Source organism: Rana temporaria, chromosome 3 (assembly GCF_905171775.1).
Source record: "Rana temporaria chromosome 3, aRanTem1.1, whole genome shotgun sequence".
Taxonomy (NCBI): domain Eukaryota; kingdom Metazoa; phylum Chordata; class Amphibia; order Anura; family Ranidae; genus Rana; species Rana temporaria.
Window position 1 is genome coordinate 367,520,171 of NC_053491.1, and position 18,822 is coordinate 367,538,992.

At 43.9% G+C, this 18,822-nt stretch overlaps 1 protein-coding gene across 4 annotated transcripts in view; it reads left to right on the forward strand.

Moving 5' to 3' along the window:
• The window catches only part of SOX5 (SRY-box transcription factor 5), a 282,377-nt gene that overhangs the window by 205,528 nt on the left and 58,027 nt on the right, over nt 1-18,822 (forward strand). For all 4 annotated transcript variants that reach the window (XM_040345422.1, XM_040345423.1, XM_040345425.1 and 1 more), the window contains 2 exons: nt 3,672-3,798; nt 10,526-10,611. In XM_040345422.1, coding sequence (XP_040201356.1) covers nt 3,672-3,798; nt 10,526-10,611 — 213 coding nt within the window. The remainder of the gene's footprint in view (nt 1-3,671; nt 3,799-10,525; nt 10,612-18,822) is intronic.

Consider the following 18,822-nt stretch of genomic DNA (forward strand, 5'->3'; position numbering starts at 1 on the left):
CACGGTCGTTTTTAATGACCAATTAAAAAAATGGCATTTTTCTCGTCATGAAAAACGGTTTTGTGTACGCGGCATCAGGGTTCGCTTTCATGATGGTGACAACATTGGACCTTGCCCGTGTTGAAAGTCTCAATTAGAAGCCTATAAGACAGGACGGAAGTGCAACAGCACAACTGGTAGACAGAAACAGAGCATTGTCACCCAATAACAGGAAGTGTCTCAACGAAACTTTAAATTACATTAAAATGTTAAAGCTTATATGAGACTTAAATGCTAGGGTTTACATCTATCTACAATCATAAAAATGATTTGCCCACTGGGTGACGTGTATGATAGACAGTGGCCCAGTGACTAACTGAGGAGCTTGCACAGGCATGGTTGGCGGCGGTGGCGGCTAAGCGTGGTCAGCCTGCAACACGGAGTGCTGTTACTGGCAGAAACTCCAGCAAATAAACTTTGCAAAAGATTCACCAAATACAATTTGCTTGAAGTGGAATTAAGCCTAACTTTTACATATCAGTAAAGAAAGGATTGTGGTAAATAATGCAAATGGTGGCAGCCATGATGGTTCTGTAGCTTTATCCACCTGCAGGATGGCCCTAACTGTGACGGTTTCCTGTCACTGTAATGCTATATTATCTAAAAAGTGACAGCGCTCTGCTGGATTGGCCAAGTGAGCAGGCATCGGACTCACCCTCCCAGCAGTCGCTCAGCTAACCCGCTTCACCCTCCTGCTGGTTCTGGTACAACACTACCCTCCCTGCGCCAGCGTATCTTGTAATCACGAGGATTACCGCTCTCTGCATCTCCTCATCGCTGAAGCCAACCACAAATTCATTTCTGTCTCGTTAACATGCTGATGTATAATTAAAACTGCTCTGCTGATACAGATAAAGAAGTCAATAAAATCTCTTGTAATTAATTTAGACTTTATTAGTCTGGGGGTGCGCCGATGGTCCCGGATCAGCAAAGCGGCCCAGCGCAGTTTGCTAGAGCTAAGCGGCTGCTCAGCGGCTTCTGTGCAGAGCAATAAAGTCGGACGCGTACGTAACACTGAACCGGTCCCTCTCCGGGCTGCAGCGTTTCCTGGTTAACCAAAATTGTTGGGTAATTGTTCTGTGGTCGGGAACAAAATGCTGAATTAAACTGTTCCCAGCACAATAATTGTGTGATTAGTGCAGTGGTGCTCCTCGCCAGGAGAACCGTCAGCGGGGCTGGAGCTGGGAGAGAAACCACAAAGACAGGAACAGAAAAGAAAAAACACAAAAGTTCCCAGTTCAATTGTCTCTTAATGAGAACAGTGGTTGGGAAACTGAATTACACGGAGTCATTCGCTAGAGAGAGATCTGCTGAAGAGATCATGTTTCCGTGTGTGTGTGTACAATGAGGCCAACATGTGGCTCTCGCCTACAGACTGCTTTATTAAATGGGGCAACACAGATACACGTCTACATATTCCAGAATATAATTTCTTTTTTAAATCGTTCTCCATCAGGGGAATTCAGTCAAGCTGTAATGAAAATGTTATGGCGATGGTTCCCTGCGCCTAATTCAGCCAAGGGTTTGCAACATGTATGCTAAATTCAGGTCGTTCAAACTTCCGTCACTTTCACGAAACCAGTCGCTATGGCAGTGACCGATTCTTAAAGAATTACCGCCAGTTCCCGAATTGGGAAACTGATGGCACATAATAATAAATAACTGATCTGAGCTGATGTACGGAAGTACCGCAGTGCTTAGCGTGAGGCATGTCTGTACTAGGAAGTTGTCATATATGTGACATCTTTCCGTACAGGGCTGTATCCCCGTCCCCACTCAGCTGTCAGCCTGGGCTGAATTCCTTGGCTGAAAGCTACAAGTAAACAATGGGGTCAGGATACTGGTGATGTCATTACCCAAATATGGCAATGCCTGTATTTGGGAAATTACTTGAGGATGGGAGAACTCGGAGACCAATTACTCATCAGGTCTGCCCTTCTTTTATATGACATTTCACTGAACTGAGCCGCAGCTATTGATCCACCCACTACCATGCGCTGTCAATCAACAGCACAGTGGACCTGATTGGTAAATACTCTCAGGTCCCCATCAAGCTCCACCCACCACACTCCATAACTTCTTGGCTTTGTGCCGGTCTGTGTTACCTATAGCCTGTTCCTATTGCCCCTCATTCCACACATTCAGTGAGTCATGAAGCATTTGCCTATCTGCACTGCCTGGACCTGTCATCAGATATGTTTTCATATTTAGTCCATGCATGCTCAGCAATGGGCCAGTGTAACACTTCCAGGTATTTCTTACTTTTCCCAGAGATCCATCTTTTTTTCAGGCATCCTCCAGGGTCACCATCTACTGACTCCAGACTGAGGCTTGGTTTACACTATTGCGATTGCAGACATTGCATGAGATTTGCACCACCCTGTGCACATCACATGCGATGTCTGTGCGATGCAAATTCAGCCATACAGTTTCTTTGGCTGAAATCGCATTCGCACCAAAATGGTGCAGGACCCTTTTTTTTTGGTCTGCACTGGAATCAGATCGCGTGGGTGTTAGCGATCTGATTTCACAGTTCGTACTGCGTTCTGCAAACCGCTTTGGGGGTGTTATTATCTGCATATTGACACCCACAGCGGTTTGCAGAGCGCATTGTGAACTGCCTGTGATTTAGATGCAATGCGGAAACTCACTCAGGGACCACTGTGGTTCCTGCATCGCATCAGTGTGAACCTAGCCTGAGATGCCAGCTCAGAGATGAGACCGTCCTGTAAATCCAGGTAACAATGTTCCAGTCTGATCACTGGTGGAGAGGAGACTGAGATAAAGCTTCTTACTGCCTGCAGCTCAGCCTAAGCCTAGTCACTGGGTGGAGAATGGAGATAAGATTTTTTTATTAATGATAAATGGTGGCGCTTTTATGAAAAATAATACCATTGTTGAATATCAGCAATTTATTCATGCAAACCTTTAAAGGTACCGACAGGTTCACTTTTGCCTATAGGAGGGCATGCTGGGCCTGCTAGTTGCATCTACTCAAGTGGGCAATTAGGTATTTTTTTATTTAATGAATGAAGATTTTCAGGAGGTGCTGAACTTCACAATAAAAAATGTCCAGACTCCAGGAACGTGATAGACTTGACCCCCTCTTGGGAGCGTGGAGTAGTTACCATTGTCAGAGCAAGGTCATGGAGCCTCCTCTCCCTCCTGGTCCTTGTCCGCAGCCCGAGCATCTGAGATCCACGTCCACATTGGCAGCAATTAAAGGACTTTTACAATCAGCCTCAATAACATCCATTTTATTTTTATTTATTTATTTCCCTCTGTTTTTGGCAGCCGCCGTCTCAGCAGAACCATCTGTCTTTCTATTAGTGTTTTTGAGGTCTGTTTTGGAGCCTCTTCGCTTGGCAAAGTCACTTTTATCCTTGGAAACCATTAAAAAAAAAAAAAAGTTTTGTGGCGCTCTGCCGAGGAGAACGAGGCGAAAAAATTCCTCCCAGCTGTTCATTTGTGCGCTCAATGTATAGATTCTGAATGTGATAAGGAAATATGTATAATATATATAAGTGAGAGGGGTTGAAACCTCTTAAGGTACAAAGATAATAATTATGATGGACAGTAAGTGGCATATTTAAACACTCATAATAATAATTCCTTTCTTTTATCTTCTGCAGGTTCAGGGTCAGTTGCCCCCTTTAATGATCCCCGTGTTCCCTCCTGATCAGAGGACGCTCGCGGCCGCAGCTGCAGCCCAGCAAGGATTTCTCATTCCTCCGGGATTCAGCTACAAGGCCGGTTGCAGTAAGTCATCTTGTATAATAGTAAGGAGATCCGCACCTATCGGCTTCTTGGAGTCACCTATAGGGGGCACCACCATCAACAAAGTCTGTTATCCGCAGTTCTTTATATATTGTACCATGGTTTTCAAGCGGTTGATTGGTGCGGTTTCCTCTCAAGTTCTCCTAATCAATTATCTCTGTTTTTGGTTCATTTATACCTTAAAGTGGAAGTAAAAATGAAATGTTGCTTGCCCCTCCTCACACCAATGTCACATACTGTTTGTAACAGGGATCTGTGTAAATGCCTTTTTCTAGATCTGTTTCGGTGGCTCCCCTATGTCAGCGATCAGCTGCTCCCAAGAATAGGAGGGAGCTCTAACAGGGAGGCAATAAAAGCTGGTGGGCGATGTCACGTGAATTCAGCCCGGTTATTGAGTGCCCCTAGATATGGAGAAGCCGCAGCTTCTCGATCATTTGACCACACCAAAGGTGATTTAAATTATTATTATTTTTTTTACACAGATCTTTTATAAACAATATAGAGCCATAGGTATGTGGAGAGGGATAAAAAAATGAAGCAATCATTTATTTGCAAATTTAGAACATGATGATTGTCCTTCAAAAACATTTTAGATTTTTTTAACATTTTAAAATTCGGAGTGAATGGACTTTTCTGAACAAAACCACATTCACTAATGATTAGAAAATTGAATAAAATCATTTCTAAAATTGAAGATTTTTTTAACAAAATTCTTGTCGTGTATGGCCAGATTTATTCTGAGAGGGGACTGCTGAGCGACTTGCAGCCTTTAGCTCCTTAAAGCTGAAGTTTAATCTGCTCATATGTTGCCTTGCCTGGTTCCCAAACCCCACCCCCCTTCCCATCAATATGCTAATGAAATGTTTTAATTCAACCTTTCTGTTTTCATTACATACTTGTTTTAGATCCAGAGATTTTGTCACTAGGTTCCTGCGCTTCTCTGTGCAGTGAGGGCAGATAATGGCTGGTGGGAGGTGCTATACATAACTTACTGAAAACATCACAGCACCCTGCCTCAGTACTCCTCCCAAGATCTTTCAGTCCTGATGCAAGCAGTGTGCTGCCTTTGGGAGGTGCGCAAGTATCAAAATGTCTTGAGTGGATGTCAGTCTGGAGGAGTGGCCGTTACTAGGCAGCCTGTATTTGCATGCAGACCACCCTAAGCAATGCCCACATGTGATGATGAGACGGCAGGATTGAAAGAACTGAAATCCAATTAATGAAGGGGGGGAGAGGAAAAGACTGAATGATGTTGGATGTCCTCTAGGCAGTATCTGACTTGCTGAAACTTATATTGCACCCTAGAAGCTCACGGTGTGCAGTGAAATCAGAGTAATGCCTCGTACACATGACCAGATTTCCCTTCGTGAAAACTGCCATGACAAATTTTGGCCAGGAAAACTGGTCGTGTGTATGCTCCATGGCAGTTTTCCCGCCGGGAAAACCGCCGGGAATGGCGGCAGGAAAATGAGAACATGTTCTCTTTTTTTTCCTGCCGCATTTCCTGGCGGTCTTTTTCTGGGCAGTTTTCCTACACACGGCCGGGATTCTCGGCCAAAGCTCTCACTTCAGTTTTCCTGGCGGGAAAACCTTTGGTGTGTACACAGGGAAAGTGACCGTGCAGGTTCTTGGTTTTCTTTCCCCCACGGGATTCCCGGCGGACTTTTTACCGCCGGGAATCCCAATCGTGTGTACGGGGCATAAGCCAATCCTGTTCAGGAGAGGAGCTTGTATAACTGTGCAAGACTGAAGGGAAGGTTGGAGTTCAGCCTCAACTTCCACAGGAAAGCGAAAGGCTGTGTGAGGTCTAACCCTTATGTGAAATCTGCCACAGACCGTTTAGTAGGATTGGGGCCGCAATTCAGTTATTAATGTTTTTAATTCTCCGTGGCCTCCACCTTACAATCCTGTCCTTGCTGGCTTGGCTGACCTTACATAGGGGCTCGGGATTCATACAGCCCTCTCTATCCTATGGAAGTTAATGAGCTGAGGTTATAAATCACGGAACATCCCTCCATCTGACCAAGTCGGGAGGGATGTCTGGTGGGAGCTCTGGTAGACAATCATTTTCTTTTCTAATCTGTGTTCTTGATGTTAAATACTTGCTAGTTTTATCAGCTAAATGAAAAACCTTTTCACCGTTAATTAGCATCAGGTAATGGAACATCTTGAGGACGTTTCAGGTTCAGACATCCCGCTGATTTGGTTAATTATAAAGAATCATTGCACCATCCAGATAATGTGCCTTTGTGGCTTTTCTACAGAGATCTCCTCTGTAGGACAATGAAGCATAATGTTTGTCATGAATAGTGCAAACGAAAATGTATGTGTGGTCTGCAGAAACCAATCACATGGAGACTGTCACACACAGGCCAGACAGTAAAGACCCCTTCCCTTGTTTCTTAAGATAAAAATTAGATTTCCGTTGCAGGTGACATCTAGTTGTCTAACATCATCTCTGCCATTATACTATTTGGGCACATCAGCGGTGTCATTTGCCTCAGGCTATATTTGCCCGCTCTGATAATGCGTATTTTGGGGCATCCCACCTCCTCCTTTTTACATTTCAAATTTGATAAAGTAAAAGAAAAATCTAACAGGGGTACTCCTAATGAGTACAGCAGGTGTGTAAACCTTAGAACTTGGCACATGGGATGGCGGGGACCCCTCATAATGGACACAAAGGGTATGTAGATCAGAGAAGCACAGGGATGGCAGAAAACCCTCATAATTGGCACAGTAGGTGTGTAGACCAGAGAATTCAGCACAGCGATGGTCGTAACCCCTCCCAATGGGCACAACAGGTCTGTAGACCTAGGAACAGGTCTGTAGACCCAGGAGCTCAAAGCAAGAATGGGGGGAAACCCCTCCTAATGAGCACAAGGATAGAGGAAACCCCTCCTAATGGGTGCAGTGATAGTGGGAACCCCTCCTAATGGGCACAAGGATAGTGGGAACCCCTCCTAATGGGCACAAGGATAGTGGGAACCCCTCCTAATAGGCACAAGGATAGTGGGAACCGCTCCTAGTGGGCACAAGGATAGAGGGAACCCCTCCTAATGGGCACAAGGATAGCAGGAACCCCTCCTAGTGGGCACAAGGATAGCAGGAACCCCTCCTAGTGGGTGAAAAAATGAGAACCCCACCTAATGGGCCCAACAGGTGTGCAGAACCAGTAACTAAGCAGGGGGCATTGCAGATTTGCAGACCCAGGAATGAATATCTTATCAATAGAGTCCTCAAGGGATAGAGACTGTCAGGGAGTTTGGTTCTCCAACATCTATTGAAGATTTTTTTTTTGTATGGCTACAGTCAGCTACCAGTACCAAAAGTGGTAGACTGATCATGTAAGGACTATGAAACATCCCTAAATGAAGCCAGTGGCAGATAAAGCTTGGTGGACTTGCCTCTGACTGAAGCATGGTGTGTCCTTATAATGCTACATTGTATCTATTGGCCCCTTTGCAGAACATTGTATAAATTGTTTATCTGTAAGCATCAAAGAAATGGTTTTGTTTCATGACTGCCTTTTAAGACACTGTGCATCCCGCTCACCCTCTGACATTAGATGCGCCTCTTTAGAGAGTCACTGCACTGGAGAAAATAGGGCCTTGCGCTCGGCGGAACACGTTTTCTGGATCGGCAGCGCACCGACCACATCACACGACATTGCAGAGATAAGGAGATAATCATATCACACTAATTCAATGGCCAAATGCTTCGCTGATTCCGATTCACTGTACGGGAAGAGCCTAAAACTCCCTTTCCACATAGCTGCAAGTTTATTACATTTCATCCACCCTCTGATCGCATTATTGCAGTTCACTAAAATAAGCAGTGAGCCGATAGATGGGGGATGTTTACGTCAATCATTAACAAATAATCTGACAGTGGAAGACCGTTCATATAGTGAAAGCGAAGGGCAGACGTTGGGACCATAGTGCAGTCCAAAGAGGGCGTGTCCATGTTGAATTGTACAGCTAACAAAGATAAATGGCTAACCACATTGACTGGCTGAAAGTTTCCAGCTAGCCTATGTGATTTGCAGTCATTGTGTGTCAGATTTTGTGCACTGACACAGGACATACCTGAGATGAATTCTGCATTGCCTGTAATGATCAGGCCAAAATTTAGCACGGAAGATATTCCCTGGGAAAGGGGATGATAGCTATCAGAGGCGTTCTTTATTGGCTGTGAATGTGGCCCTGCCCCCTTCATTCATTGGATTTCAGTTCTTTCCATCACGGAGGCTCAGAATCACACGTGGGAGTTACCTATGGTGGTCTACATGCAAATAAAGCCTGCCAGGGGCTTAAAACTCCAGACTGACTCCCGAAAATCAAGGCATTTTAATATTTATAGAACTCCTCTCAAGGGTCATCCCAATGCATGCACTATAGATGAGGACTCTTGAGAGGAGTGCAGTGATGTTTTCATTTACACAGCACTCTCACTACCCATTCCACCAGCTGTGATCTGCCTGCATTGCATAGATAAGCACAGAGACCCAGAGTGCAACTGTATTAAAGTGAACCTGTTAATAACTTTATATGTCTGCACAAATTCCTGTTTTGTCAACTGACCTGACTTTACATCAGCAGTATATTTTTTCATAAAAGCTGTGCTTGTTGTTTGTTATTTTAATGGGGAAAAAATGTTATATTTGCCTGCTCTGTGCAGTTTTATTGCACAGAGTGGCCCAGATCCTCCTCTTCTGGGATCCCTGGTGGCGATCTTGGCTCCTTCTCTTCTTTTTAGGACTACCATAGCTGCTGGGGAGAGCATAGTCTGCACGCTCCCGACCTGTGTGTCTATGGAGCCGCGCTCAATTAGACTTGCACAGCGGGACTTAGGCCTGCCCCCCATTTCCTCTTCATTGCATCTGATTGACAGCCGCAAGAGCCAATCGCTCCTGTTGCTGCTTGAGTGCTGTGTGAAGAGGAAAAGGGGAGAATAGATGTAGCGGTTCACAGTGCTGATCTCGTCTCCCCCTCTTTTCCCCTTCACACAGGGGGGAGGGGGGTACAGAGAAACTGAAAAAGTGCAAACAATGCATTAAAAGAGAAGTCTGGGTTTGGGGGTTTTTTCCTCCATTATACTTACCTAGGTGGATGCGGCATGGGTCCGATGCTGTATCTGTTCCCGGGGGCCTCTGCATTGAGAACTGAGCGATTCAACACCGCCGATGGATCTGTTCTCACAGCTCCCTTAGGAGAGAGCTACTGACTGTCAATCAGCAGCTCTCCGCTTTGCCCCTCCACGCTCATTGGAGCGCTGAGCTGTGGAGGGGCGGGGATCGGCCAGCTCAGGCTCTCATCGGCTCGCTGAGAGGCTGAGATGAGTGTCAGTCCAGGCACCTTGCCGATCCAGACTTTATTGTCACAATGGCGCGGTGCCTGGACTGATATCCGTGACATCCGCAGAGAGCAAACTTCACTGAAGGCATTGTCAGGGGGAGTACTGTGATCTCTGTGAGAGGTAATGAATACCTGGAAGTGTCACACTGACACATTGTTTAGCATAATGTACTGTTAATGTTAAAATATACACCAATCAGCCGTAACATTATGACCACTATCCAGTAACTTGAATAACATTGATTATCTAGTGACAGTGGCATCTGAAAGTGGGTGGCATATATTAGGCAGCAAGTGAACGTGTTGTCCCTGAAGTTATGTTGAAAGCAGAAAAAAATGGGCAAGTGTAAGGATTTGAGCGACTTTGACAAGGGCCAAATTGTAGTTGTTGGACAGCTGGTCCTGAGCATCTCCAAAACTGCAGGTATTGTGGGATGTTCCCGGTCTGCGGTGGTCAGGACCTTCCAAAATTCGTCCAAGAAAGGAAAACCAGCGACAGGGTTATGGGCTAGCAAGGTTTAGTGATCCAATAGAAAAACTACAGTATTTCGAATTGCTGAAAAAGTGAATGCTGGTTGTGATAGAAAGCTGTCAAAACATACATTTAAGTGCATCTCAGTTTGTTCCCTATGAGGCTCTGTAGCCGCAGACTGGCCAGGGTGCCCATGCTGACCCATATCCACAGCCTGTTTTGGTTGCAGAAGAGGGACCTGCTCAAAATGGATGTGGGTGGTTATAATGTTATGGCTGATTGGTGTATGTCTGTTAACAGGCCCACTGTAAGCCTGAATATTGACATTATTGTATAAAGTTGAGATTGGTGAATGTACATATAAGAATATTGATAGAACAAAGTCCATCTCTGTATCCAATTTCCTGGCAACTGTTTATTCCAATAATCTCCATAATATAATGATCAGTAATATAAGTGGAATAATTCAAATAATCAATTTATTTACATGGCAAGACCAACCTTGCAGAGAGAATGGATCATTCTTAGATACAATGAATCTACTTCTCCTTGCAGATCTAGTGATGTTTGCTGTAATCTGCACAGCTCCTGTGTTTTTTTTTTGAGAACACAAAGTAAAAATAAAAAGTAAAAAATAAAAAAATTAGTGAAAACCGGTGAAGGATGAGGTTTCCGCCTTAATTGCCTAGCGCCTTTTATCCACCAGCCGCTCCTGGCTGCCATTGTGCGTGGCGTTGGTAAAAAGCAGCACAATGGGCCTTTTCATTAGGCCTGTGCGCGGCACACAAAAGGCGGCTTTGCGAGCGGAGAATGCTGGAGTTTAATTTGCAGGTGGAGAGGAGATAAAAGGTGATGACGCCTCTCTTATTCTCTCACTTAGGTGACCCCTACCCCCTTCAGCTGATTCCCACTACCATGGCAGCTGCTGCCGCGGCAACGCCAGGCCTGGGGCCTCTCCAACTACAGGTAAGGACACCAAACAATGGGCACGGGGAGGGGGGTAGGCGGACTGCACAGAACAATGTCAACATATCCCCTACTTAATACAGAGCAGCCCTATTGTCTTAACGTTTTTGTCAATGCTCATAAGACTGTGTGAACCCAACCCAATGTTAAAAAATCTTAATGGTATGTTTTATGCTTTTGTTGTAGTTATATCTGTACATAGAACAAATAGATTCAAACAATACATACACCTGATTAGTAGTGCTGCTTAGTGACTGTGCTAATTGTTCTACTTGGGCACAGCAGACACAGCTTCTGTCATACGGTCTTGCTGGAAAGCCAGTATTCAATCCGCGCTTCCAGCCATTGGTTGCAGCGCTGATCAATGTATTCTGACAGAGGGAGGCCCTACTGTTAGAATACCAAGATGCAGCGGGAGAGATTCCTGCATCCACATATCTTGTGGGGATCTGTGAGGTTTTTATTTTTATTTTTTTATTTTTTTCATTCAATTAACTGGTTGAATGAACAAAAAAAAAAACTCAATGTGTATACCCTGCTTTACTCGAACTGTAATTCATGGTGATTCCGTTAACAATTCAGTGATCTGAGCATTTATGAACAACGACCCTAACTGTCTCGCTTTAAGCACATAGTTTGGAAGGTGTAGCAGGGAATAAAGGAAGGTGAGAACGTTTATTTCAGGGTCAGAAAATGGGAATCCTATTTAGGGCAAAGCCTTTGACGTTTTATTATCGGGCCACCGAGTAAAGCTAGCCCTACTCTAGTAGCTTTGTTAAAAAAGTTCTCAATACATTCACTGACTTGACAAATGTCATTCAAAGGACTTCAATATTTCATTTTCTGTTAACATTTGATTTTTGGAATGAATGGACCAAACCCCCCAAAAAAACACATGTACTCTTAAAAAGTTGTTTGTTCGAGAAAGAAATTCCATCCTGCGCCTTCAAATTTTCTCGACGCTGCGGTTAAAGTGTCAATTTGACCCCACTAACAATCAAAAAATGAAATGGATGTTGTTAAAGACAGCTTTAGAAGAACCTCAATTGTCAGTCTTCAGTGCAGGTCTAGTACAACGATTACATGTGAGAACCGCAGTGGGCAGTCCCATTGAAAGCAAAGGAAGGCTGCTGGCTTCTGCAGCTCATGCAGAAATCACCTGCAAGTGGCCACGATTAACTGGGAAACTCCCATTACTTTCAATGGGAGTCTAGCTAATCACTAGAAACCCCCATTAGGGTTCGCACATGTAATCGGTGTTGAGCCTATTCGCAAGTGTGAATGTGGCCCAAGTGTTTCTGCGATTGTAGTGTCGCCCCCTAAAATCTTGCTAAAAAAAACATTGTTTATGCTGCATAACTAGTGGTACTTGCACTTAACATGCATTATTTTGAAAAATAAATGTTCAAGGTATGGGCACACTTTGTGCAGAATAGAAAAATGCATGAGGCGTACCACATCCTACTACCCGTTATCCTCCCTCGGAAGAGAAGACATAGTAGATTGCTTGCCATTACCCCTGGGCACAATGGATTTTGGACTAAGGCATCACATTTATTCCAATGTAAGGTCAGGCTGAGGACCAAGGAAGAAAGCCAACTTATTTTGAGGGGCCTAAACTCACCCACTTCATCAAAGAGGATCTAAATCGATAATATTTGTGGTTTTACATTGGATCTACATAAAATAACAATTGGTATATAAAAGAACTACTATTGGTAAATATAATAATCAATACTTTGGTAACAATCCGTGCATAAAAATGAAAATGTGATTAAAAGGATTAGCACATCACAAAGTAATAATAAAGATTAGTACACTACTATGAGTAATAATCCTAATAAATAAAATATTTGCTTAGATAACATCAATTTAAATATTTCCATCTATATTGTGCTTTTATTTTACTGTAAGTAAATATTTCTGGGCATCTTTTTGCATTTCTACAAACTCTTAGGAAAGGTTAGCTGGAAAATTATTTGTGTCTGGCACTTGTTAAGCAGCCCATAGACGAGTGCTTTTTTTTTTTTCCAAGCAACCAGTGGGTTGAAAAAAAAGACTAGATTTCCCCATCCACACTGGACGGGGGAATCCTCCCCACTGAGTTAGTCTATTCTGACAGCAGGAAGACTTCCCCACCATTAGAATGCACTGATCAGTGCTGCGGCTATAGCCTGCGGTGCTGATTGATTAGGGAGAACCCAACAAGCTGGTTCAGCAGAAGTCAATTGGTAGATCGACTTTTGTACAACCAGCCTGCCCATACAGGGGACAAAATTCAGTTAATCCCCACTGAACTGGCTGAATTTCAATCCACGTATGGCCATCTTTGGATGAAACTTTGAAGAACAAAAAACCTGTATGTACAAAGCTTAAAGTAATCGTATATTTCAGATTACATTGGAGGAGTAATGGTTGAGGAAAGGTTTTCCTCTCAAATCTTTCCCTTAGACCCCTTTCACACTGAGGCGGTTTTCTGGCATTTTTGCGCTAGAACTAGCCTCTAAATAGTGCCTGAAAACTGCCTCCCATTCAGTTTGTCTTTTCACACTGTGGTGGTGCTCTTACGGGACATTAGGAAAAGTCCTTCAAGCAGTACCTTTGGGGTGCCGCATTGAAAAGCTATTGGGATTAATAGCGACTGAAAAGCGCAGATTAAACGGCATTAAAGCACTGCTAAAATGAGCTTTACCGCCAACGTGCCCAGTGTGAAAGGGTCTAAAGCTAAGCTTCCTACATCCTTGTTCTTAAAAGTTACAGAATTACTCTCAGGTGTTCTGGAACATTTTTGAAGACTTACAACTGGCTGGTCATTGTCACCTCACTTGTCACATTGTGAGATTTCATTTCAATAACATGGAGTGTAAGGTGGCATGGAGTGAAGGAGTTAAGAAAAGCAGTAAATATGACACTTATTAATGCAGTGGGAGGAAAGCAGGAACAATGCAATTTAATCATTGACTTTGCCTGTGTGCAGAGTCCGGATACAGAGGACAATGGACTCTTATCTCCCGCTCTCTCTTTGCTGGGGTCAAAGCTGTCCGTTCTCTACATCTTTTCTGTCTAAACATACTGAGTACGCCATTGTGCATGGCACACCGCACACGTCCTTAAAGCTGAACTCCAGACACAACGTTTTTATTTTTAAAAGATTCCTCAATAGCTACAAAGTATAAAAATTCACATTGTACATCACTGTGTTGTACATAGACTGTACAGAGAGGAGAACTGTAGGAGGGGCATGCAGCTCCTCCCACTACAGGCTGCCTGCAGAAAACTACAGGAGGGGGCGGAGACCAGACCAGTCACCCTGCACAAGGAGAGCAGCAGTGGCCGGTCTTTATTACAGGAAGCTCCTACAGAGTGGTTCCATTTTCACACCAGATTACTGCACAGAGCTGCAAAAAATACACAAGGCACACCAAGAAGTAAGATTACACATGCCTGGTATACTTTACCAGTCTTGTAGATCAGAGCAGGCTGCAGTCACAAGCCCTAAAAAAGGAAAAGACCTTTAAGTCCCCAAAATGTTCCTGTTATGAAACTCCAGTGTTAGAGTATGTTTCACTCACACTTAGACCTTTGATCTGATGCTTTCATTAGACTTTTTACATATAACATATTATGAGTCTAAATCAATATACATTTTTTCCAGTATGTGTGTGGTCACCTGTACCTAGATCTTCCTGTAGCCCTTCCTCTTGTGATTGCATGAACCCAGCCATAGATGTGATATGTTTTCCATTCTGGCTGTTTTTTTATTATTGTTAATGGTATCCACAGAGACCAATTTTCCCATTCTGTAGGGGATACAACAGTCTAGACAAGCTTAAAAATATTATCTGAACACCAATGTCCTACCACAGATGAATCTGCATCAGAGCTATGTGCTTACTTCCCTGTCCTCCAAAGATGACCCATGCCCTATACCCAGCCTATACCCAGAAGGATGGTTTTAGCAGTCCTTTGCCAATGGAAGAGGCTCAGAACCCAATGGGGTTGATTTACTAAAAGGCAAATCCACTTTTCACTACAAGTGCACTTGGAAAAGCAGTCGCTGTGGATCTGAGGGGAAGATCGAAATGAGGGCAAGCTCTGCTGATTCCTATAATCCAATCATGTGCAAGCAAAAATGCTGTTTTTTATTTTCGTTGCATGTCCCCATCAGATCTACAGCGACTGCACTCCCAAGTGCACTTGTAGTGCAAAGTGGATTTGCCTTTAGTAAATAAACCCCAAGGTGTGCCAATCTCACAACTGCTCTAAATCTGCACTTTGACTCATGCCCAAATCCCATCATGCAGTGTGCCCACCTCTTACGAGGTTGCTGCAGTGCCCACGTTATTTTATGGTATCAAGGGGAGGCCCCTAGCTTGGAAATCCACATTTGTATGCTGCCCTTTCCTAGGGACTGAGGCCTTTCTGGGCACAAGCAGAAGCAATTTTAAGAACACAATGGCATGTTGTTCTTCTACCTCTCCCTACTGCCTGTTTGTACTGCATGTACTAATGACCTGTTCACTTTAAGATGGCTGTTGCATTCTCTTATATGTCCCAGAGCCGATATTGTCTCTTCTGGCTTCCATCACTTGTCAGGGGGTCATCTGTCATTCCGAGTTCATTGTCCCAGTGACCATATCCAAAGGACAGACAGAATAAACTTCCGACAGGAGATTTCTAGTCATTCCACAGAGCTTTGGTTTTCTGCATACATTTCAACATCAGATCTCTATGTACACCAGAAATGGTATCCTGTTTAGATCCTAAATTGGGGTTTTCAACTTATGAGCTAAATGGGGCCTCAAAGCCAGCCCATGACATCACCAAACGGGCCGTACGTAATGTTCAATATTTGTAATGCTTGAGAGGACTGTCAGGAACTGCAGACCTAATAGAGGTAATGAGGGTTCCGCCAGTTAGTGTATGGGCATGCTACATTTTTGGCTGAAGATATGTTGCAAAAGACAATATGAAATTGGGAACATGTTACATGAGACTAGTAGAGATCAATGCTATTACCCTAATCAATGTTCCCAATACAGACTGCTGAGGTCTGAGGGCCGAACATCATATACCTAAGGGCCACAGGCTGGGCACCAGGGCCCTAAATAAAAGGGGAATAATGAAAAGGTAACCTTACTATGACCGTTCAACTTCTTCTCAATAATCCCTGGGTGAATGGAGACTGAAACTATTTTTGGGAGATCTTGCTGGGTGACCCAAAGTACTCCTCCCGTTATAGCTAAAACAGGACTGTTGTATGGCACTGTCACAAAACAATTTGTAAGTACCATTATGTGTAGCCATCCTCACCCAGAAAAGGTTGACAATGCTTTGCTTAAGCTGCCTTACCGCTAAAAATCGAGACAACACTGAGGGTCAGTAAGGTTGGCCATAGACAGTTAGAATCCTGGCTGGTTCAGCAGGAACCCGGCCGAGTTTTGAGCCATGTATGGGCAGGCTTAATGTACCAAGTTGATCCACCAATCAACTTGGGTGCAACTAGCCTGCTGGATTTTGCATGCAATTATCGCTAGCGGCTTGTATAATCCCAAGCAATCAAAACTGACTTCTTCTGGTGGGAAAGGCTTCTCCCGCCACATACCCCCATGCCCCCCCCCCCACAGGAAATAAATTACTCAGTTTATAGCCTGCTTAACAGCATGAAAACCTGTATGCAAGGTGTGCCATGATTCTGTAGTAATAAGAGTTTTAATGGGTAAAGTAGAAGCCTCCTTTAAGTTGTGTAGTGGGTGGGGGTAGGGGGCACCCTGACTTTTACAAAGCTCTTGATGTACCAGGGTATGAAACTCACAAAGCGATTGTTCCCGTTTCCTTGCCAATAGTTTGCTAATCAAATCCCAACAATAGCGCTGATTAATTGGCACTAATACAAACGCGAGGAGCGCATACGGCAGCGGTTCAGAGAGCCTGGGTGAAAAGCGAACAGCAGCTGCTGAATGACTCTCACACGGCACAATTCATCTCCTCTGCAGCTATCCGACAATGAGAATTCATCCGAATATCCTGTGGAGAGCCGTGGACAGCACACCTTTCAGACTTCTCAGGCCTCGTACACACGGCCGAGGAACTCGACGTGCCAAACACGTCTAGTTCCTCGTCGAGTTCAGCCCTGAAGCCGCCGAGGAGCTCGGCGGGCCGAGAGCTCCCATAGAACAACGAGAAAATAGAGAACATGTTCTCTATTTTCTCGACGAGTTCCTCGGCGGCTCCAACGGGCCGAAAGTGTACAGACGACAGAGTTTCTCGGCAGAATCCGGCTCTGACCGAGTTTCTTGCCGAATTCTGCCGAGAAACTCTGTCGTGTGTACGAGGCCTCAGACACAAGTGATACTGTGTTCCTTTTTTCCCTGGACACTGCCAGTTACAGACAAGAGAAGGTGCAGGGTGAGGGTGACCAGCTGGATGGGTGGGGTAGGGCACAATAATGTCCATGCACAGGCAATATTGTCAATAATTGTGTCCTGGATCCATTTGGGACACCTAAATTAACCACACGTGGTCCGATACATTTTTATTTTTGCATTCAAGGAAATTGATTGTAAAATTTCAAAGGAAGCTGGAATAGTCTGTATACAGGGCAACATTAAATGTTATGATTAGAACAATGTTAGACTAGACCTAAGCTGGATATACACTAGTTTTAATTTAAAACTTTATTTTTTAATAACGTTCGTTCAAACTACTAATTGTAGTGGGGTGAAATTGAAGTTTGCTTTCTACAGCAGCGGTGAGAAAATTCATAAGAGCAGGATGGATTATTCTTGAATGAATGAATTTCTAACAGTGTATGTTTTTTTTCATCTGCTAAAGTTCATGCATTCCAAAATTATTTGCAAAAAGCCAACAAAAGTTTAAAGTACTTTCAAATGACATCTGTCAAGCCAAAGAATGTACTGACTATACGAATGTTCAAAACAGCTTGGGCACAATGCATTGTGCAAAGTGCAGGAGCCCATCACAGCAAATCAGCAGTCAGTTGGTAAAGCTGTCAATCAAGTGCAGTACAGATCTGTTCACGTTGGTCTGTGCCATTTTTCTCTCTGATGGATGGTGTGAAAACACACATAGTGCATTGTATGCGCATTTTACACGTACAAGTGTATTTTCCCTTTTGTTGGAGGAGCATTTGGGCACAGAATAGAGCAGAGTTCATCAAACGAGAAATAATACTAATAATAATAATCATGCCATTCCAGGGCTTTACATTCCTTTCAGTTGCTTGTTGTCTGTGTTGTGGACAATCATGTATTTTTTTATTATTATTATTATTCTAAAATCCTTTTTTTTACCTATTTTCACCCTTTCTTATATCTCAGTACTACTGATCTCCTGCACCTTCCTGCTGCAGTTCCTTCATGTTTACATGCACTCCAGTGATGGGTGCATGGCATTACACAGGGCAGGTTTCCTCAAGGAGGCAACAGTGGACCATGTCTGAGTAATGTGATTTGAAATAGGCACTTGTAGTCTCTATCAAAGACCGGTTTGGCAGGAAAACAATGCAAGAGCAGAATTAACAGACCAGGAGAGAGCGTAGTCATTCTGTAACAGGAAGTGCATGAACAAGAACCTTCATGGCAGGATCATCAGGGATTATTATAATGAAAGCTGTGGATTTAATAAAAGTGAACATGACTTATTGACCCTTGGTAAAGCTTATATAAGATTTTACTGTTTGGGTTTACAAATACGCTTACAAAATGTTCAAATTGAATATAAAGCGCCCCTTATTTCCTCACTCCCATTGGACAGATGTGCAATTTTTCTGTGGCTGCCCGTCGCTGGAGGCCGTAAGGTTGGCTTGCGGTGGCTTCCGGTTTGATTAATCTGGGCCAGCTGTGAGGGTGAATTATGCGCATCTGCTGTAGAAGAGACAACACACTTAATGGGAAGAATTCTGCAGAATATAGGCCGACCAGCCTTGAACAGTGTACCAGATCCCGCCTCCTCTCCTCCAGGCTGATACAAAGTAGGAGCCCTACGAAGGCTTTGCCTGCAGGTAGTTTGCGTTCAGCGTCACTGACACGGCGATCACAAGCCAGGAGGCTCCCCCGAGCTGTCTGACATTTGGACAAAGAAAATGGTATAAGGCAGCCCCCCCTATTTATATTCATATTTTTTTGCCTGTGGCAGCTTTTTTATCTTTTATTATACCATCCACAAATCCGTGTACAGCTGATCTGGCTG